Source organism: Cajanus cajan, chromosome 11 (genome assembly GCF_000230855.2).
Source record: "Cajanus cajan strain Asha chromosome 11, NIPB_CcT2T_4, whole genome shotgun sequence".
Classification (NCBI taxonomy): Eukaryota; Viridiplantae; Streptophyta; class Magnoliopsida; order Fabales; family Fabaceae; genus Cajanus; species Cajanus cajan.
The window spans coordinates 22,853,192-22,876,789 of record NC_138527.1 but is presented as its reverse complement, the minus strand read 5'-3'; the positions used below and the strand labels follow the sequence as shown (position 1 = coordinate 22,876,789).

Below are 23,598 nucleotides of genomic sequence, written 5' to 3'. Positions count from 1 at the left end.
GATCCTTATGTGCATGTTTATTGGGTGTTGATTTTAGAGGCTTGCCAAGTCTATCTGTTGCTTGTTTTTCATGAGTGCTTTGAGAGTATACAGTTGCCTAGACACTTGAGAGATACAGTGATATAGTGCATCTTGTGAGGCTCTGTTACTTTTGATTCACCTCTTGAGCTAATTAATTGTCTTGCCATGTCTTGAAATGCTTGGATGATTTCCATAAGTGTCTAGTTTCTCTGACTCTTTTTGTGTTGGATGTTGTCTACTCCTTTTCTTTTCCCAGGAGTCATTGAGAATTGTGTGAATCTGTTTGTTTTCTTGTGTGTATTGTTGTCTCTGTTTCTTCCTGTGTCATCACTTTCTTTGATATCTTTGGAATTGTTCTTTGCTTTGCTTTCTTGATTTTGCCCAGGAGTGCAAAAAGCTAAGTGTGGGGGTATTTGATAAATCATAATTTGATATGTATCTTTTCCTTCAATTTAGCTATTTTACATTCCATCTATGGTTAATTATAGGATTTAGATAGAAATGTGTGTTGTTGGGCCAAATTGGGAAGTTGGGAATTATTATTCTAAATTCTCGCTGTTTTTGGGCTGATGAACATGTCTCGGTTTTCAGGGCATAACTTGGGCTGTAGTAATCCAAATGGTGCAAACTCGGTGGCCCTGGAAAGCTAAGACAAAGACCTAAATATTTGCAGAAGGCGTCGTCGGCCAATTCGATCATCTAGAAGGTCTAATTCGGTGGAAAACAACTCGGTGCGGAAAAGAATAATGGAATCCAACTCATCCCACCAACTCATCCCACCAACTCTCCCATTTCGTTTTGTCTAAGCTTTTTCCATTATTTTATATTTCTTGTGTGTTATATGAAGGCTATAAATAGGCCTTCACTCTCCCATTGTAAGACACCCCTCAATACACCTTCAAATAAGTTACTCTTGGGTGTTCTTCTTCCTCCCTTCTCTTTGTTTTCTTTGAGTTTATTTTCTCTGTTGTAGTTGTAGTTTATGTTTTATTGTCCTTTCCTTTTGTATGCATTTTAATTCTGTTCTTTGCCTCCTCCATGGAAGGCTAGATTGTAGTACTCTTTAACTTGATTTAATGCATTTTCATTTTCCTTGCATTTTCATTTCTAGTTCAAATTTAATGGAAGGCTAAAACCATTGGGTTGGCTTCTTGTTATGGATTGTAATCTCTGTTTGAGGTTGGGTATGTTTGTATGTCTCTGTTCTACTTTGTTCTTCTTCATTTAACCTCTATTTCATTATGTCCATGCTTAATGGGCTATGCTTAATGACACAGTTGCTTAATCTGTGAAGAGGTTGATGTTGTATACGTTTGCTTAATTCGTGTAGGGAAATCTTGAGTTAATCTTCGCTTAGTTGGTTAACTCGGATGGAACAAGGATTAAGTGGTTAACAGAGCAATCTTATTATGAACCAAGGATAAGAGAGTTACAATCCGAACAAGGATCCAATCTATTTTACTTATTGTGTTATCTGCATTTTATTGTGTTATAAAATTAAAAATCTGAACAAACAAACCCCCCCACTTCGTGTGTTTAAGCCTTTGACAGAGAAAAATAGTCCTTGAGAGACGACCTAGGACAACTTCCTAGTACTACATTTAATTGTTTTTATTTGACCGGATACGACTTCGATCAAGTTTACAAGAACTGATCAAGGAATTCTTCTGCATAAAAAAAGTACATATCTAAAGTGTTGAAGAGGTTTAATATGTCACAGTGCAATGAGGCATCAACTCCAGTCGAAGCAAACATTAAACTATTGAAATGTAAGAGTGAGAAACTAGTGGACAACACTTTATACAAACAGATTGTTGGCTCATTAAGGTACATTTGCAACAACAGACCAAACATTTCATATGCAGTCGGCCTCATTAGTAGCTTTATGGAGGTGTAGACACACAATTTCGTTCGGGGGCACACAAATAAAGAAATGGACCTCCGTTATGAAGGGAAGGAGCTTCCGAAGCAGGCAAACAACAAGACAGGACATCAGAAAACCTAAAGGCCAAATAAGGTGGTTTTAGTAGCCCGGAACGGGCCGTTTTGAATCCCGGAACGGGACGTTCCAAAATCAGAACGGACCGTTCCAAAATCGGAACGGGCCGTTCTGAACCCCGGAACAGGACGTTCCAATATCAGAACGGTCGTTCCAACGTAACTAAAAACACCTAAAAAGTTTTGGGTGGAACGGGTCGTTCCAATACCAGAACGGGCCGTTCCAAACAAGGCAAATTTGGAACAGGCCGTTCTGAAAAGGGAAAATTTGTGTTAATTTCTACTCTGGAACGGGTCATTCCAGGGTACGAAATTTGCACATAACGATTGGGCTAGAACAGGCCGTTCCGAATCCGAAACAGGCCGTTCTGGCCCCTTCTGATTTCTATAAATAGAAGCTTCGGGCACAGTTCTCAAGGCGGCCAAAGAAATTTCGAATAAGACTCCTTTGAGCACGAAAATTCTCTATCTCTCTCCCTTCTATTATATTTCTTGAGATCTATGAGGCATACTGTAGTGTGAAAGGTCGTCACAAAGCACCTTCTCCATACTTGAAGATTCAATAAAGCTTGTTCAAGAGGTATTTCAGTCAATCTTCTTCTCTTCCTTTTATTTCTCATCTTTATCTTTTTTTGTTATAATAAACGTCATAATGTAGATATTTTATGGTTAATTGCTTAATTTATATTTTAATATGTAAATAAATATTAATAAAGGGGATTCAATATTTAATTTATTAATTCTTATCATGTTAACTTCATCATAGGGTACCAATTGAGGGCGCTGTAGGGGTGCTTAATACCTTTCTTACACGTAACCGACCCCCGAACCCAATTATGGTTATCAAGGCCATTGTTGGATCTTTAAAAACCTTTTCTTTTTCCAATGTTTTGAGTAAAATATTGGTGGCGACTCCATGAACCTATTTTCAAAACCATTAATTAAGGATTAGTCTGGTGTCCGAGCATTCCTTAATTAATGAGACTTTTAAAGGGATGTCTAAACCATAGGTCGCGAGATCGGAAATTTGCAGGTTGTGACAGGAGGATCCTAGGAAGTCTCATCTATTGCCAGCAAAGAGAATACTAAGATACTTGAAGGGGAGTCCTTGTTATGGTGTGTTGTTTCCTAGCAAGTTTTCTGAAGGCTTAATTGGATTTTCTGATTTAGATTGGTGTGGCAACAAGGTAGACAGAAAGAACACTATGGGATATGTATTTAAGCTCTATGGAGCACCTATTTCCTGGTGTTCTAAGAAGCAAACAATGTTGACATTGTCTAGTTGTGAGGCAGAGTACATTGCTACATCACATGTAACCTGTCAAGCACTTTGCACAATGGGGTTGTTGTTTAAACTCAAGGAACTACAAGTGGAACTACATGGTCTGATGCAACTCTTGGTTGATAACAAATCAACCATCAACTTAGCGAAGAATCCAGTGGCACATGAAAGGAGCAAGCATATTGAGACAAAGTACCATTTTCTATGCGATCAAGTGAACAAAGGGGAACTTGAGCTAGTGTACTACAAATAAGAATTGCAGAAGCAGATATCATGACAAAACCCATGAAGATTGAGAGATTCAAAGATCTGAGAAGCATGTTGAATGTAGTGTCCTTAGATACATTGAATTAAAGGGGGTGTGTTGTGAGATTAATTCAATTTTGTTGAGTTAGTTAATTCTGTTAAATGGTAGTTAATTCAAAGGTGTTTGATGTACTATAAATTCAAGTACATGATTCAGAGAATAATATAAAGTTTTCATATGTGTGCATATGTGTGCTTTACTCTAACAGACTAGTATCTAAAGCTTAAAAAAATGATCTTGGACCCATGGAGATTGAATTCTTGCATAACAGTGCTAGTGTATCATGGCAACGACAAACGAAAACTTTGTCGAAAACCTCCTATTTATTGATGGGAAGAATTAGGATCGATGGTGTGTACAAATGAAGGTGATCTTTGGATTTCAAGAAGTTCTAGAGATTGTGCAACGTGGGTACGTGGAATTGAGTGAAAACCCCACTAATGCCCAACAAGCCACATATAGGGAGAACAAGAAGAAAGACTGCAAACCTCTATTCTTTTTGCATCAGTGCATTGATCCATTGCACATCGACAAGATAGCCTCAACGGCGTCAGCAAAGGAAGCTTGGGAGATTCTTAAAAAATCTTGCGAAGGTGATAACAAGATCAAAAAAGTAAAGCTTTAGTCCCTCAGAAGATAGTTTGAGTTGCTGCACATGGAGAATCTTAACAAGGTCTTTGATTACTTCTCAAGGGTGTTGAGTTTTATTAATCAGATGAGGACTTATGGTGAAAAGATTACAAACCTGATGGTCATAGAGAAGGTGATGCATACATTATCTCCATAATTTGATTACATAGTGGTTACTATTAAGGAGTCCAAAAATCTTGAGACAATGAAGATTGCAGAAATACAAGGTTCCCTGGAAGCTCATGAACAACGCATGAATAAGAGAAATAATGAAAGGGCACCAGATTAGGCCTTACAAGTTCAAGTCACCAAGAAAGATGGAGCTAACAGAGGAAGAGATAGAAGAGGGATAGGATTTGGAAGAGGATCCAGAAATGGAAGTTACAGAAGTAGTGATTAGAATGGTGTTGATCAAGATCAGGCTAAAACCTCAAGTAGAAGAGGTAGAGGTGGTCATAACTATGGTAAGGGGAGCAATAAGACTTTTGACAAGAGGAGGGTACAGTGCTACAATAGTTTGAAGTATGGTCACTTTGCTGATGAGTGTAGATTCAATAAATCGCACCAGAGAAGGGATGATGATGAAGCTCACATGGCTTAAGATGGTGATTATGATGTTGATCTAATGCTCCTCATGGTGACAAGAACTATTAAGTCAAGCAACATTGAAACTTGGTATCTTGATATTGGGTGTTCCAATCATATGACCAACCATAAAGAATGGCTTGTTGATCTTGATGTAAGCAAGAAAGGAAAAGTTAGATTTGTTGATAATAGAACATTGTCAGTAAAAGGTGTGGGGAATGTGATGATCAGAGGAAGAAATGGAAAGAGTGCCTTTATCTCTAATGTATTGTACGTGCTTGAGATGAAGAACAATATGCTGAGCCTAAGATAATTGCTGGAGAAAGGATTCACAATACTTATGCAGCAACGGTGTATGAAGGTGTTTGATCCCCAATAAAGAGAATCCTGAAGGTTCCTATTTCCAAGAATAGAACCTTTCAGGTTGATATTCATGCTACAGAAGCCAAGTGTTTTACAGCTACAACCATTGAAGATTAGTCTTGGCTATGACATTTTCAACTTGGACACTTAAACTTCAGAAGCCTGAGTATGTTGAGTTTTAAAGACATGGTGACTGGATTGCATGCGATTAGTGTGCAAGACAAGATGTGTAAAGACTGCATGCTTGTGAAACAATAAAGGAATTCATTCACATCCCATATTCCAATAAGAGCCACTAGTGTACTAGGAGTAGTCCATTCTGATGTCTGTGGACCTTTTGAGGTTCCATCTTTGGGAGGGAACAAATACTTTGTCTCCTTTGTGGATGAATTTAGTAGAATGATGTGGATCTTTCTCACTTATATATTACTCAACATGCCCAACTCTAACCAATGTGGGACTTCACTTCACACTTGAACTCCAACACTCTCCCTCAAGTATAAACCCCTTCCATATGGTCACACTCCCCCTCAAGGAGAAGCCTTTCTTTTGTCTACGAGTATTCAATGGTGGCCTTACTTGCACTGTCGTTGCACTTCAACGGTAGAAAGACTTTTAGTACAAAGGGATGATCCCACTCTTGGATCTCCTGTCAATTCCATTCAAGATCCTTCTCTTGGATCCATCTATGGCCAATTCTAATGGCCAATACTCGTTTGAGCCGGTCACTAGTCACTTGATTGAACCATCGGCTTTGATACCTACTGTTGGGGAGTTTTTACAATAGGGAACACTCCACACAATGGGTAGTGAGTAAGTCACACAAGTGAGCTTGAGGGGGAGTGTGACCATGTGGAAAGGGTTCACACTTGAGGGGGAGTGTTGGAGTTCAAGTGTGAAGTGAAGTCCCACATTGATTAGAGTTGGACATGTTGAGTAATATATAAGTGAGAAAGACCCACCTACCTAATGCCTTAAAGTTTTAGGTTATGTTGTGGTGTTAAGCACACTTGTATGACTTACTCACTACTCATTGTGTAGAGTGCTCCTTATTGTAAAAATTCCCCAACATTGTGTAGGCAAAGTCTTTGAAAAAGACCTATAATAAATAAAAAAGATAACTAAAATCACATATTTTTAACTAAATTCAAACCTAGAACTAACAAAGCATAATGAATTTCCACCCATAAATCTTATCTATCTATTTGAAGAACTTTTATGTTTGTATTTGAGTTCAATCATAAAAATTATATTAAATTTATTTTATGTAAACATTTACATATTTAAACACAAGTTACAAAATAAATTTTAAATGTATTTTGAGTTGAACTAACTTTAGATAAATTTTGATTTGATTTATTAATTTTATTCTAACTTTTACTACAAACTTATTTTTTAAATTAAAAACATTCAAATATAAATCATTTTACTTAAAAATTATTTCTACCATAACATTACAAAACTAAAGTGTAGTATTTGATTTCTATTAAAATTTTTGTTTTAGTTTTTTTGCGCCCACATCAAGTTTTTGTCTAAATACATCTAACACCACCTCGTGTGACGGCCCAAACCCTTAAGCTCAAACTACAAAACAGGAGAAGGAGATTAAAAAAAAAAAAACACTTCACAATCGTTTGTTTTTGCTTTTTTAAAACATTAATTTTAAAAATAATTTTGAAAGTTTAATAAATTTTTTATGAGAAATCAATTGAATAAATATCTATTTTAGTCCCATAATTTACGAGGCAATGTCGTAGTAGTATCTAAAATAATAAAAAAAAATCTTAAAATTAAAATTTGTTAATTACCTTAATGACAGTAATTTAAAAATTAAAAATTTATTTATTATTTTCTAATTTCAGATGCTATTAATACATGACCTCACAAATTTATGAAATAAAATAATGATTCACTCAAAATTATTTACCAACAAGTTGTGATAAGGTTGTTAGATAATTTTATTTTTTAAAATGTGATTAGATATTCAATATCTGATTAGTGTATATAGAAAACATTTGTTTAAAAAGGTTCCCAATGAATCTTAGTAACCTAAACCCTAGGTTTAAGATATACCTAAATCCTAATTTCAATGAATCTCAGTACCCTATAAGATGGTATTGGTTGGCTTAGAGATGCCTTGGTTTTTTTATTTTTAAAAATAACATTTTTTTTTAATTTTTTAATTTTTTAAATAAGAAGGAATTTAAACAATTTGTTAAAAATCAACCCAAGACAATACATACTAAGATGGTCATAAATGGGCCCATAATGGTTTAGGTTCAATTATTCTGTTCTGTCCCAAGTCCCAACAACTGCGTTCTGTTCTGTTCTGTGTGCTTTCAACAACAAACCAAATCCAAGAGCTCAAACTCAAACCATTTCCCTCACTCTCCCTTTGCTTTCCCAATCTCATCTCATTGTACTCTTTCTGACCCAACATGCAAATCGCAACTCTCACTATTCTTCTCTTCTTGGTTTGAGTCTAAGGAAAGCCACACACACCCCCACCAGTTCAAGGTTTTACCTTTCCTTCTCTCACTCGGGTACACGTTTTTCTGGCACTTTTGTTTTTTCCACTTTTCGCTTTCATCGTGCATTAGACCTAAGTATACCCTTAAATTATAGTGGGGGTGATGAAAAAGTATGCAGGGTAATAAGGGTTGGTTTCATTTAAAAGTAACAATAAAAAAGATTCTAAATTTCTAAGTGCAAAATGATTGTTCTGTGTTGAGGATGGTTTAATTGCACTTTGAGCATGTGTTAGTTGGGTGAAACCAGGACACTTTGAAGTTTGTGGCGTAATCTGAGTGCCAATTGATGAGTTTTGTAGCGATTTGGCTTGTGAACTTACGTGAAAGATGAGCATGAATTTGTGGAGTGTGTGCTTAGTTTTACTGATGGGTTAATGGATATAACTTGAGATGGGTGGGATACTAATGTTAAGAAGTCCTGTGTAATGTATTGCACGAGTATTATTGGTGGTTGAGATAATGTTATGAGTGGTTGATGGGATAATTTGATGTGTTTGTGTTGAGATCTTTTTGAATGAGATCTCTGAGCTTGTTGTACTTTTTGTCATAATACATATATGGTGATGAATATGAATGTACAGCATATGTGACTCTTTTGGGATGCTTGTGCCTTCAAAACTTGCTGAATGAAACTACTGCGAATCTCTCTTGTTTGCTTGATCTCAAACTGTTGGGACATCATATCATGAATTGACATGATTTTGGTTTTTTTTATCAAGTTAGTGTTGCTTTTGGCTTTTTCACCTAGTTGTTCTCTACATAAAAATATTGGTAATACAAAATGTTGATATGTTTTCTCTTTAAAGTACCAGATGGATTTGCTTTGTGTGTTTTGGGACTGTTGTGACAAGAGACAATTACGAAGTGTGATGAATGCAGCCCTTTTTGAAACACTGTAGTGTTGTTTTCTGTTACCGTTTGTTTCTGAGGTTAAATTCTTTTAGATACTGCGATAAAATTGATTTTTTGTTGAAGGCTGATCTATGTCAGTCATTCTGATTTCATTGAGCCATCTATTGATACAGGTGTGAAAGGTGAAAATAAAGTGTGGATATCAGGACTTGTTTATTTTTTTCGAAGGCAATTCACTATGTTTGATTATTCTTGTGCATGGGCTAATACCAAGGTTCTATATCAACACATAAAAGATTATGGCCTACTGCTTTTTGGCATTCTAATCTATGCCATCTGACATGATTTCTCTACTTGTTTGAGCTCATTTGTAATTAAAAGAATCCACTCATCAAGTTACACTCTCCCTCCCTTGTGGGAAGACACAAGCAACTATGCACAACACATATGTTAGCTCAACAATATATGCTGTTAGGTGTCAAGATTCATTCTCATTATCTTTTAATGGCTACTCAAACTTCTGTTATGAAAGATTTGACAGAACCCCATCATACTGTTTGTCATGCTGTGGTTGTTGTGATTGTTGTTCTGTCTCCACTTACAGAGTACCCATAAAGCCTTGTCTTATAAGTGGTTTGAGGCAATCTTCTCTTCTTCAATTGTCAGCTTCTAGAAGGTTGATATTGGGTGGTGGAGATCCTTACTTTTCCCAGATACCAGCTTATGGTTTCCTCCGAGGTTGTGATGAGCTTAATTCTTCTGTCAATGAGAGAACTGTTTGCAATAATAGTAGACAGAGAATAAGGGGAAGATGTATTCGTGCTGCCTCTAAAAAAGGGAGAGAATTTTCACATCCATTTGGTTCTGATGATGCTGAAGCAATTCTCAGCTTGTTGAGTGAAGAATCAGATAAGGATGTTATTTGTAGCAAATGTAAGGATGTGTCTTCATCCAAAATAATGGATGCTGAGAAGAAAAGAAAAAATGTGAGCAGTGAGAGACATTTGAGTTTGAACGAGAAAGTAGAAACAGAGAAAAAAGGTAATTTTAAGCAACATGGATCATCCACCATAGACTTGAGAAGAGAGTATAAAAAACTCAACAAAGAAAGGGAAGCCTTTGTAAAAGGTGAAAATCATAGGAAACAAAGAGATGTGTCTAGTTGTTCATCTTATTATTCTCTCTCATCGGGAGATTTTGGGAATGAGCTGGAAGTTCAGGATGAGATTGGTTTGGAAGAGTCATCACTGGAACATGAGAAGGATGAAGCAAATCGTGTGGAGGAAGAATTCAACAGTGAAGGGGATGACAAAAAGAAGCTGCAAGATGTTTCTTATAATGAAAGAATTGCATTTGGTGTGGATATTGATTGGAACCTAAGGAAGAAGTCTGAAAAGAAGCTGACCGAGGGAACTGTGCAAAACACACAATTTATAAGAGAACAACAGGATATGCATTCAAGAAAATTTAAAACACATGAATCTGGTCATAAAAAATCATCCATGTCACAAAAGCTAGTCAATAATGAGGAAGATAAATCATCTTTTGTTGGCAATTTGGATATGAAAACAAACAAGTCATATATTCAAACAGTAAACAGAAGAAAACAGCAATCTAAAGATGTGCAAGAGACTGGTTGTGATGAAATTGAGACAACTTTGTTACCACAAAAAGAATTCAGTGGCAGGGAAGGGAAGCTTGGGATGTCAGAAAAACTGTTGAAGGAAACAACTGATGAACATAACAAAATTGTTGGTTCATCTTCGACCACAGGAAAGGAAATTTTGAAATCGAAGAAGGCATTCAGTGGAAGGGAAGGGAACCTCGCGATATCAGAAACACTTTTACAAGAAACAAATGATAAACACAAAAAATTTGTTGGTTCTACTTCTACTTCCGGAAAGGATGTGGTGGATAGAAGTTCCCAGAAATATACCGGAAATTTAAAAATTGAAGACACTGAAAGGACCTCAAGTACTCGAATACAGGACATAGGAGTGAAAAAAGCTTCAGTTTTGAGTACTGTTCAGGGAGTGGAGGAGCAGCAACACCAGAAAGGAGAGAAGATTATTATACAGGCTAAGGATAAAGAGAGAAGAGAAAAATCTCAACAATTTTCTGAAGCATCTCAAGCTCATGGGATTAATGTTGAAGATACGTCTATTATAAATTCTTTAACTAGATTAAAGAACTGGGAAGAAAAATCAAACATAAGCTCAGATGTATGGGGTACATGGCTTCAAACTGATAAAAGGACAAATCAGAGTTTCCAGCACAGGAAAGGATCTGAACATGCCAGCACTTTATCAGAAGGCTACGCCAGTGATGAAAAGCAAGTTTCAAGTTCTCAAAAAATTTATGAAAAGGTGAGATTCATTCCAAAAAGTAAATCATCAGTTGTTAGAACTAGAGAAAGTTCTAGCCAAACTGATGAAAGGATTGCAAATTTTAAATTGGCCGAAGAGGACCAAAGATCTAGCAACCTATCAATTTCTGATGAAACTGCCACAAGAGAGGAATCCAGCTCTCAGGGATCATTGAATTTGGTTTCTGGGGCTGGAAAACGTGTTATATTAGAAGCAGGTGAAGAAAGGAGCTTTGCAACAATGTTAGTCCCTTCCCCTTCTCAAATGGGTGGAGGCTCAGCACATGATGAACTCACTGCTGGAATCTCAAGCCCCAAGATCTTCCTTGGAACTTCAGAAAGTGGCTCTTCTGCTTTGTATGACAATTCAGGAAGAAGCTCTGCTGTGCATCCAGATTCTCTTGGTTCAGCTGATCGTTTAGAGAAATCATCTAGACAGTTTGTTGATGAGTTTGTTGAGAAGGTCAGGCACGAAGTAACAACTTCAGAAGAACAAGAGATGGAAGTTACAGGAACAAAGTTGACATTTGAAGTTGGTGGTAATCAGGTCTACAGCACAAGGACTCAAGGCACACAAAATGAAACCCAGTCAAAGGAGCATGATTCTAGTCGTTCCTCTGGGTTTCCTGGGACCAAAGGACCTTCTGATGAGATGTGGGACGTTACGGAACCATCTGTTGACCAAAGTCAAGTAGCCAAAGAAACAGAGATCAGCAAGGAAACTGGGAAATCAATTGTTACTAGAACTGGGAGGTCCTTATGGGGTATGATTGCTGATCTTGTTCGATTAAGATGGAGTTTGCGTGCTGGTTCCTCCACTTCAGCTGTAAGATCAGCTGAGAGAAACTCACCAAACAAGTCTGATAGTGACACATGGTTTTCTGGGCAGGAGCACGAGGAAGCCACTAAAACTAATGTCGCAAAAGAAACAAATGTACTACCACAAGCCATGACTTCTGATAAGTCAAAACGAGGTAAACATTATACCCAAAGTGAGGGAGAGGTGTCTGACAATACAAAATTGAAGGACGAAGGAAAGCATCTTGAAGTTGGATCGTCATCTCCAAATACATTGGAGAGTGGATCAACATCAGTTGGTGCCTCGTATATTTCTGTAGAGGAAAATGCTAGTTGGACTGAAGATAAGAAAGATTTGAAAGCCACCACTTCTGGCACACAAAACATGGAATTACCAATTTCAGTACCTGCCATGGGGCCTCCTATTGTAGGAGAAATTGTAAACATTGGTGGATCTGACATGTCTGGAACTGAGTCAGCAATGCCAATCAAGGCACCTGTTGCTCTAGTGCAGTCTGAATTGTCTGGCTTAGAGAGAAAGGATGGAGAGTTGAAGCAAAGGAAGTTTCAACGGAACAAACAAGTCTTGAAAGATAGGTTTGATGAGTGGGAAGAAGCCTATAAACGTGAATTTGAGCAGCGAAGAATAGATGAAATGTTCATGAAGGAAGCACTTTTGGAAGCCAAGAAGGCCGCTGATACATGGGAGGTCCCTGTTGGTGCTGTTCTTGTGCAGCATGGGAAAATTATTGCTCGAGGATGCAACTTGTAAGTGTTGTGATATTATTTCATTCTTTGTAATAGCCTTAGTTTTTAATTATACCAAAATATGTGTTTCAGAGTAGAGGAGTTACGGGACTCCACTGCCCATGCAGAGATGATTTGTATACGAGAAGCTTCAAACCTTCTTCGGACATGGAGACTATCTGTAAGTTTTCGTAGATGGAAATTTAAAATTATTTTGATATTACAACTGAAGTTTAATGCTCATTTTAATGTTTCTCTTATATTATTTTTAAGCTCATATGACTAACTTAACATGTGACAATACTTTTCTGTTAAAGACATCTATAGCGCCAGATATAAGATTTATTTTTACAGAACAAGCAAGTTGGTGTTGCACATATATTTTTAAATTCAAAAAAGGTTTATAAATAAAAAAAATTAAATAGTAGTTGTTTTCATTATTAAAAATAAATATTTTATTATGTTAAATAAAGAAGAAATTAGATAGATGAGTTTTTTAAAAATGAGGAGGAAATTATGGAAATAAATTATTTGAATCAAGACACATCATCTCTATTATCAAAATTTATGAAAACAAGTTCAAATTAATCAGGAATTCAGGATTAATTCAGAATACGTTAATCTTAAAATTCAGTTTTATTTTAAAATGGGAGATATCTTTAATTAGATAGTGTATCAAGATTTAAAATTGAAGTCAAATTGAAATTAAATTTAAGTAATAATAGTATTTGAAAGGAATATAAATTATATTAATCTTAAATGCTGAATACAAAAGAAGTCACGTGGATTAATAACAAAAATAGTAGTTCCTAAACCCTAAACACATGTTCAGGAGTGAGAACTTAGATTTATGATATATGGGTGGATGGGTGGATTTCTGGTAATCCCTTTCACACGTTTTAAAGGAACCAAAAGCATGTCATCTAATTTATAGGTATGAATGATAAGATAGAATACCACTAAAATGCCGAGAAGACACTTGTGTAGGGAGCATTTAGGTTTATGTGGTAATAATTTCTATTTGAGGAATTCTTAATAATGGTTTAATAGCTGTATTGGAATGGACAGGTTATCTGTCTTTGGTCCACTCTTTTAACATTAGACAAGTCTATTAATGGTCGTTAAGTAGTTTGGTTTAAAAAGGTTGTCTTTCTTTTGGATGCACCCTTTTTAGAACTTTTGTTCTCTCTGTGATTTCTGTTTGGGGATCATGTTAATCTCTAGATGGCACCCAACCCAACCCCAAATTTCAGCCCCTTGTGTCTGATATCCTAAACCATTTACCCATCTCACACTTCCTGATTTTCCTTTGCCATAACTCATACTTGCAATACCTGATCTGTCTACTTAGATTTCGACAACTTGAGCACTTTAGTTGATCTTTTAAAAGCCTTGAATATATATATATATATATATATATATATATATATGTGTGTGTGTGTGTGTATATATTGTATTTTATGATGACACTTCCCTGAGTAAGCATGTTAAGACAGATTTTTGTTGAATGATGTGCACCAGATATAAACCTGTATTTTAGGACACGAGAGATCTATCAAAAAAATTAAATATCATCTTTCAACTGGGAAATTTGAGGTTTTTATGGAAGTCATGAATGCCTATGATTAAATATCATTAGACATGTAGTTCCCCTTATCCTTCATTATATTTATCACTGATTAAACTATTGACCGTTTTTAATTTTACTTAAGAATAGTTGGTAGCTATGCAGTTTTTTGATGTGGTCTTATCAATTCAAGAGCAGAGTTTATTTGCATATATGCAGTGGTTGATATCATTATCGAAACAAATCCAACTTAAAAAGAATATATTACCAAGATAGGTTCATGTTTAAAGGTGAAATTACTGAAAGAAAATAACATTAGGATCAGAGTACTTTTTAATCTGTTGTGGCCCTACTATGATTGACAATATTAAAAACCATGTTGGCCTGTTTTATTAATTTTTATTTATTATAAAAGAAATTTGTTAATAAAAAATTAAAAATGAGAAATACAAATATTGGAGGATAATATATCCTCTGTAAGAAAACATAAAAAGGATTTTATTTATTTATTTTTTTTTTTTTATACAAAGAACCAGAAAAGCTCAAGAAAATCAGTTCACAATAGTAGGCCAACCTATATGGAAGTATGAAATGGTACCCCCCTTAAAAGAGCTTGTAAGCCAAACACCAAATAGAAGCCAAAATTAGATTGCTTTATAATAATATTATTATTTAATTTAATCAATATTAACAAAATAATGTTACTAAAAATAATGCTTCTGCAAAAAGGAGAGAATTTCATTTTCACTATAATTGCATGTTTAATCACCCAATATTTAGTACATGGGAAATAGAGTGAAATGAAAGTGAATGATTTTGTATTTGTACTTCCCTGTGGTCCTGGTAGATGAATCATTTTTCTCCTTTCAATTCTTTCTTACCAAACATTTCTTGAAGGATCACTTAGTAATTTGGTCTTTCTTGAGAAATGATTAATACTTTTAGTTCTGGTATTTGATACAAGTTGATAATTAGTTTGATGAAGGACAAAAATTTTCCACTTTCAGGATACTACACTTTATGTAACGCTTGAGCCATGTCCAATGTGTGCTGGTGCAATCCTTCAAGCAAGAATAGATACTCTTGTGTGGGGTGCTCCCAATAAGCTTCTTGGAGCAGATGGAAGCTGGATTAGGTATACATCCAATGTGTTTCATTTATGCCTTATCATTATATTATTACAAGGGAGTCTTTTTGGTTTACCAATGTTCATGAATCTTTACCTGCATTTTTGCCAGAATTGGTCTCTACTTGCCTTTTTTTCCCTTTACATTTATCTTCGATTAAATGGGTAGTGCCATAAAAAACTGTATTGAAAAAGAGGGATTGTTCACATGTGTATTACAATATATTATTATAATAAGAAAAGGACTACAGAACCCCCAACCATAATTCATATCAAACATATGGTATTTGACCACAATATGGTCAGTGGTCACCATTATTATTATTATTATTATTTTTTATCAAATCCATTTTTTTTTTAATTTTTTTTTACCAAGACATCATTAGCCTTGGAAACACGATTTTTACTTATGTTATATAAATGTCATTTTTATATAGTACTCCATTGTCCACATATTTTTACTAGAAATTTACTCCGAATTTACTTTTACAGAACCTTAATGAGTTGTATTTTTCAAATGTACCGGGATTACAACTTAAGTAAGGCAGGGGTTTCCAGTTGTTTTCCTAACAGAATTTGAGGCCTCTTTTGGAATTTTTTTTGAAAGCTAAACTCATCAAATGTTCTTGAAAGCTCGGTATATCAAAATATTACATCTCTTTCGTGAACCTTTTTTGCAGGCTTTTCCCTGATGGTGGAGAAAATGTATCAGAACCAAAAGATATACCACCTGCCCCAGTTCATCCATTCCATCCGAAGATGAAAATAAGAAGAGGGGTCTTGGCAACAGAGTGTGCAGATGCAATGCAGCAATTCTTTCAGCTAAGAAGGAAAAAGAAGAAAGAGGAACCACCAAAGGAACCTTCTTGCCTTCCTGTTACTCACCACCACCCCTCCAAGTTTCTTAACAAGATGCATGACATCTTCCACATAATGTTTTGTTTGTAACATAGAAGATTCACATGTTTTAAATGAGCATCTAAATAAAACTTTCAAACATGGTTACCGTGAAAATTACAGTTCAATTTCTCTAGAGTATTCAATCATCTAAGCTGTCATGGACAATAAGATTTCAGACGTTGCCAAGCCACTGTTGCCAACTTTAATTTAAAGTAATGACTTCAAACGATTAGGATGATGACAAGAATGTAATGATATATTTGAGCCTGTCTGTCATTGTTCCTTTTCATTTATTTGTAAAGGGTGATTGGGTGAGAATTTGATATCACTTGCAAGAAACAGAAACCTAGAGTATGTACAACGATTGAACTGCTGATAAAACATCAAATCACATTGGTAAGTTGAACCATCAAGTATTAACAGAAAGTGATAGTGACCTCGTACTTACATATAGGCAATGTATAGAAAATAGTTGGTGAAATTATGTTCTCATTAACATGAAACCGTTCTATTCATTATTTTCCTCATTGCCCCATACGCCATCCACCCAACCTTTTGTCCTGGTAAATTAAAAAATAATTAAGTCTGCTTACAACACAAGTTAGGCCATAACCATAATAAGGACATTGAATGTGTGAGAAGCTTTGATAAAAGTCTAAATGACTAGCACTTGTGATTTCGGGGGTCCCCCATGATGCAAGGTAAGCTAAATCTTACCTCTACTTTTTCTATTGTTAATGGTCTTTGTTAGATGATTAATATTTAAATATGTCACAATCACATGAAGGCTACATCCTTCCTTCCATAGATAGTCCACACCATACGTTTTAACTTTCTGCTCCAACACAACTCATATAAGAAGCAAACTTGCCATTCTAAATCAGATCACAACATTCAACATCCAATGGCTGCAGTGTTCTGGGCATTGGCTTTAGTAACCCTCTGCTTCCAGCTACCTTCCAATGCCCAAGGACCAGCAGCCGCGCCGGCAAAGTTGCCGCCTACAACCCCAGCTGCAACACCCCCATCTTCTGGCACACCACCTGTGGTAACACAACCGCCAACAGTGGCGGCATCCCCTCCCACCCCCACAACTACACCACCAACTACTTCCCAACCACCTGCAAATGTAGCTCCCAAACCTGCTCCTGTGACACCACCAGCTCCCAAAGTTGCACCAGCTTCAAGCCCAAAAGCCCCACCACCCCAAATTCCACCACCACAGCCACCAAAAACTTCACCAGTCTCAGCTCCCACATCGCCTCCCCCGCTACCACCACCACCTGTTGCTTCACCACCACCATTACCACCACCAAAGGCAGCCCCAACCCCAGCCCAAACACCTCCAACTCCTGCACCAGTAAAGGCTGCACCAGCACCAGCACCTACAAAGCCAGCACCAACACCATCTCCTATTCCTTCACCACCAACACAGGCACCAGCACCAGTAGTAGAGGTACCAGCACCAGCACCTTCATCCCATAAGCACAGAAGGCACAGGCACAGGCACAGAAGACATCAAGCACCAGCTCCAGCACCAACAGTTATTCGCAAAAGTCCCCCAGCACCACCTGATGCCACAGCAGAATCAGACACAACACCAGCACCATCACCAAGTCTGAATTTGGTAATATCTTTGTCTAGTGAATTTGATAAATTATACAGTCTATTTGAATACAAGCTTAATAGAACAGAGTTTCTATCGAAAATAAAGAATTTTATTTTAGTAAGAAAACTCTCAAAATACTTATGCCTCATATCCAAAATGCTTGTACTAATATAAGCCAAATTTACCAATATGGCTCATCAGTATCACATTGTTTTTGATCATGTATTTTTGTCTTCCCTCCTTTCACAGAATGCTGCTCCACCAAGCCACCAGCAAGGGAGAAATATATGGGCAACAGCTGGACTTGCTATTGCTGTTTTGCTTGCAGTCAGTGGCTACAGCTGCTAGCAGTCTCATGGCGACCCTGGATTCGCTTTGATGAGTTATTTGGTTTGCAAAATATAAAATCATTTAATGTGTATAGATCTGAATAATGGGAATCTATACCTATGATTCTTTCCTTTTTTTGTTGTGTTCTTTTGCTCAGAAATATTAATGGATATGAATTTTTGAATTGTGGAAATAACCAGGAAATGTCACACATAATGTCTAGTTTTGTAAGTTATTGTTACATCAAACTTGATCAATTTCTGCGTCAACGTCTATTTTCTCCCGAAATTTGTACTCCATGATGAGTCCAAGATTGTCAACTAATATGTGATGGCGTTAGACATCCAGCACACTAGTAAGATGAAATTCCAATTACTTGCATACAATAAGTGTTAGCATAATATTAATTTTACAAAATATGTCTATAAATAATAAAGAAAAGCACGAGAAAATAATTGGCCATCATCGATAAGGATTCCGAAAACAAAAGATACATTGCAACACTATATTAAAGGTAACCACTAACCACAAAACTGCCCGAAGACCATGAGCACAAATTAACGTTTTGCTTTTATTGAAAAACACGCATTAACTTTTAAATCATTTGCATACATCTTTCAGATCAAGTTGACACGTAGCAACGCAATCACTCACTTCGTTTGTATGATAAGCACCAAACTCAAATCTTTGGAGAGGATAGATGGCGTTAAGAGTGAAGTGGTGGGTTTTGGCTTGTGGGTTCTACACTTTGGGCTATAAAATAAAATCTTGGATCTCTTTTTACCCTAGTCTTTATTTCATAGCTCAAGTCTAACCTACAAGATTCATCGATAGACTTTATTTTAAATAATTCCTCCATTCGAAAATTTTGATTGAGTTAATTATATTTTCTTATCACTACTTCTTTTTTGAAATTTTTTATTAAGTCAATTATATCTTCATATTGCTCTGTTTTTTTTTTGTCATTCCATGTTAAGGTTATTTTTTTAATGAGAATTTTCTACATATCCATACTTTCTTCTTCTACTACTTCTCAAACAAAGATGTATTACATACTTATATTCTTTATTCTGGAATGTTGCTAAGAGAATCCTTAAATATTATATATCAAAGAAATCTTAAGTGTTGCACCATGTTTTAAAAATTATAATTTGTTATCAGAGACTATGTCAATTCAATTTTTGTAGGTGATCTTGATAAAAAGAAAGTCTATTACATCCTACAAACTATGTATTTACACTTGTAGGAGGAAACAATAAGCTAATCGTTGTGGAATACATGACAACTAGCATGCAAAGAGACAATTTGGACTCAAAGGCTAATGAAAAACTTTGACACAAATAACATAAGACTATCATGTATTGTGACACTCAAAGTACTTCACAAGGAATCCAAACTATTAGAGAGAAATTGTATTTCACTTAGTAAACTTTTTTTCTCGATTGTCATTTTATTTCTCTTTTCTCATCTCTTATTTTAGTTGCGACTTATTATTATTTTGTTAGATTGGTATCCAATAGATGTATGAGAATTTCCTTTTCTTTTTCTTGTAGTGAACAAAAGTTGGTGTTCTATTTTAATATTTTAGAAGAAAGTTGAATATGCATTGTCAATTATAAATGTAAAAAGTTTTTGTATTGTTATCGAATTATAATTTGTAATGTAGAATAAGTTTATCGATTTTTATATCAATCAATATAAAAATTATACTCACAGTGATTTCTAATTGGTTGATAATGTAAATTCTTTTTTACTGTAACATCATATAAAAGTTAAACTCATTTTTTTTTATAATAAAGATACGATACACATTAATATGCTACATCTATACTATTAATAAATATGATATCTTTTTATTGTCCACTATTTACCGATTTTGTCTTTATATCACTTGTAAATCACTTTATTTTTATTTTTATTTTTTCTTTGTAACTAAATATTTCACACTCTTTAAGTAACCGTCCACTATTATATTATCTTTTTTGTATTTAAATATGAAATAGAGACACAAATTGTCTTTTTTTCCCATTACATGTAACAAAGATTATATATGGAAAATTGGCATTTGGTGAAATATTGATATACCAATAAATATGATTTTAATTTAACATCAAAGTATGGATGACACAATAACTTGAAATTGAATATGATTCTCTTCATGTTTTATATCATTTCATACCAATTTGTGTTGAAGATAGAATAGACAAGTTATAATCCTACTTAAAATTCTCAAAAAAATTGATACTTGACTTTAAACTTGTATTATGGTCCTACCTTACCTTAATCAAAACTTTTCATCAAAATAAATATAAACACCATGGTTGGTCTGAAACATTTGACCCACTGTTTTTTTTTTCCCCTTCAATTAAACATTGATAAGTTGGAAAAGTCAATTTCGATAAAAATGTACCCTCTTATATCATCACCAAAAACAGTCAAAATACTAAATCATTAGCAAATGTCAGGAAAATGAAACTCTAACTTAAGCAAACAGCTTACCAAGTTATAAGCAATCATTAATAACTTGGAGCAACCCTTAACCACATGATAACTTTGGCAGGATCATGACAATTGCATGTGACTTGACTGAGGATAAGGTGACAACAATAAAATATTGTTATAAAAAAAGAAAAAAAAAAAGAGTTGTAACCCCGCAGTCAGGCTCCAAGGGTAAGGCTAGTAAAATTCAAGATATAAGTTCATCAAAGAAAATATATTCTCTATTAGGTTTGAGTAAATTACATTGATATTTCTTGTAGTTTTGTGATATTGTGCACACACCCCTTACTTTTTTAAAGTTGGCAGTGAAGGGATAATTAATGCAATATCTTAAATGTGTCAGGGTAATTTTTTCAACAATAAGGGAAGGTTAGTATAGAGATAAACAAAGTAAAAAATTTGTATGCAATTTCATGAAATTTCAACAAACATTTACTATAGTTTTTATAAAGCAAAGGAAAGTCATATATATTGGTTAAAAAAATCCGACATAACTCTTTCATTTGAAATAAAGAAGTGTATCAATTTTTCTTCAAGTCTTGCTATCCTATAGACCAGCCCTGGCTACAAGGCAACTATTGCAAATTTTCATTTTCCATATAAAACATTATAATACGGTTCAGTTTAGCCAACCTTGTTCTTTTCAAGTTTTGGACCCTATTATTAGGTAGTAGTAGCACACTTACGAAATTGAACCAACAACGGTTGGGTAGGAAGCCAAGAGCTTTCCTTCGGAGGAAGCACTAGAGAGTTAATAATACCACTGTAAACAGCTGCAAGATTTGTTGTTTCGTTGAACCACCTCTTGTATAAATAGCTTCGAAAAATTAATGCTTGATTAGTTGGTTTAAATAGTTAATTGCTCAGTCTTCATCTACTTGTGTCATGAAGTTACAACTCAACACTTCAATCATAGGCATTCGCGTTTAGGAATTTAATTAAAACAGAGTAAAGATTTTCACATTGTATCCAATTAGCTAGTGAAATTATGCTTTCAATAACTTGAAACCTTTTATTCCTTTTTTCCCTCCTCGCCCAATCCTACACCCACCCAACTTTCTTTCTCTTATTAAACATGAAAATTAAGTCTGCTTAAAACACAAGTCAGGCCATAACCATAATATGAAATTTGAATGTGAGGCTGTGATAAAGGTCTAAATGACTAGGACTTGTGATTTCAGGGTCCCCAATGATGCAAGGGAAGCATACTCGTGCCTCTAAACCATTTCCATTGTTAATGTTTCTTGTTAGATGATTAATATTTAAATTATGTCACGATCACATGAAGACTACATCCTTCCTTCCATAGATAGTCCACGCCATACGTTTCAACCTTGAACCTCACCAAAGCCCATAAATAAGAAGCAAACTCTCTCCATTCTCAACCAGATCACAATATTCAACATACAATGGCTGCAGTGTTCTGGGCATTGGCTTTAGTAACCCCAGCCACATTCCAATGCCCAAAGACCAGCAACCGCACCGGCAATTTTGCCACCAAGCACCCCAGCTGCAACACCCCCATCTTCTGGCACACCACCGGCAGCAACACAACCACCCACAGTGGCGGCATCCCCTCCCACCACCACTAGTACTGCTCCTGTGACGCCACCAGCCCCCAGAGTTACACCAGCTTCAAGCCCAAAAGCCCCACCACCACAGCCACCAAAAACATCACCAGTCTCAGCTCCCACATCACCACCACCACCTGTTGCTTCACCACCACCATTACCACCACCAAAGATAGCCCCAACACCAGCCAAAACACCCCCAGCCCCTGCACCAGCAAAGGCAACACCAGCACCGGCACCTACAAAGCCAGCACCAACACCATCGCCAGTTCCTTCACCGCCAACAGAAGCACCAGCACCAGTGAAAGAGGTACCAGCACCGGCACCAGTGATAGAGGTACCAGCCCCAGCACCTGCATCCAATAAGCATAGAAAATAACATTGGTTGGACGATATAAATTTGACTAAAATTGCATCAAAATTAATATCAGCTAAAAGGGTTGGACGATATATCTCTCTGAACCAAAAATATAAGAATAACATTGATTTAAAGAATTATTCATAAGAATGATGAGATGTTTTGTATATAATTCGAATGAAAGCGTACACAATTTTTGTATTTATCAACATTAAGAATTGTAATAGTCATCACATCACATCACGTGCTGATTAGAAGGGCAATGCAAAATTGCTATAACTAGTTAAGTAATGAGGAGTTGAGGACTACACTCAATCTCATGGAGATGCTTTGTTGCAACTACAATTGTTTATTGTAGTATTTTGAACCCAAAATTTGTTCATGATGCAAGCACGTGAACACTTACAAGATGAGAAAATGTAACATATATCACCTCGAGTAAATTAGTTGCAACATTTGACATAGCTCTTAGGAATCTTGTATATATCAGCAATGTTCACTTTGTTAGAAGGAAGTCAAATTTTGTGTCAATCTTGTTGCAGTCCTAAAAAATATTGGAAAGCAAGTCACAATCAAATCAATTAACATAGTAAGGAGATGACTACTAAGCAAGCCATATTGCAGTCTAAGGAAGTCATAAGTAAACTCTCATGGCCGGTTGGTTGAAAGCTTAGGAGTAAAGTTATCTAGTTTTTGTCTTTGTCATTTATAACCTTAGTTATGTAGACTGCCTTAGTTGAAAGGTCTGGAGCGCGATGGTGAGATGAACTATAGAGTTACATTCTACATGATCATAAACTTGTTATCTCTATGTACGCGTGTTCCATGGTGCGGTGAACCATTAAATTTGGTTATGCATCATCATCATAAACTGCTCTAAAGAATTTTATATTAAGCATTTTTAATGTCCAACAAAACCTTCTAAAGCCTAGCCTCTGCACCAAAGGTGCATTATTCCATGAGGATTTGTTAGTTGATTTCTTGCAATCTTCTAATGGGAATGGGAGTATGTCACTAACAACCCTGGAGCATTTTTTTTTGGCTAAACTGCTACCATCTCTAGTTAAGGCCACTATACACCTTGTTTTCTTCATCTTAAATACTTCTGGTCAAATTTAAAAGATAACAAACAATAGTTTAGAAAAGAAATGAGAGGGAC

General features: G+C 35.7%; 2 protein-coding genes across 3 annotated transcripts; both read left to right on the top strand.

Moving 5' to 3' along the window:
* The first annotated feature begins 7,465 nt into the window (after positions 1-7,465).
* TADA (tRNA arginine adenosine deaminase) lies at positions 7,466-16,343 on the top strand. Of its 2 annotated transcripts, none has more exons than XM_020352299.3 (5): positions 7,466-7,703; positions 8,743-12,500; positions 12,573-12,660; positions 15,054-15,181; positions 15,853-16,343. In XM_020352299.3, the coding sequence occupies exons 2-5, from the start codon at positions 9,004-9,006 to the stop codon at positions 16,118-16,120; spliced, it is 3,981 nt and encodes a 1,326-aa protein (XP_020207888.1). In that variant the 5' UTR covers positions 7,466-7,703; positions 8,743-9,003; the 3' UTR covers positions 16,121-16,343. The 2 variants fall into 2 exon arrangements, with proteins under 2 accessions (XP_020207888.1, XP_020207887.1); XM_020352298.3 differs by having other exon boundaries at positions 7,466-7,729.
* A 585-nt stretch (positions 16,344-16,928) lies between these two features.
* AGP19 (arabinogalactan protein 19) lies at positions 16,929-18,280 on the top strand. Its single transcript, XM_020352300.3, has 2 exons — positions 16,929-17,699; positions 17,931-18,280. Exons 1-2 carry the CDS (start codon positions 16,977-16,979, stop codon positions 18,027-18,029), a joined length of 822 nt encoding a protein of 273 aa, XP_020207889.1. The 5' UTR covers positions 16,929-16,976; the 3' UTR covers positions 18,030-18,280.
* The last annotated feature ends 5,318 nt before the right edge of the window (positions 18,281-23,598 follow it).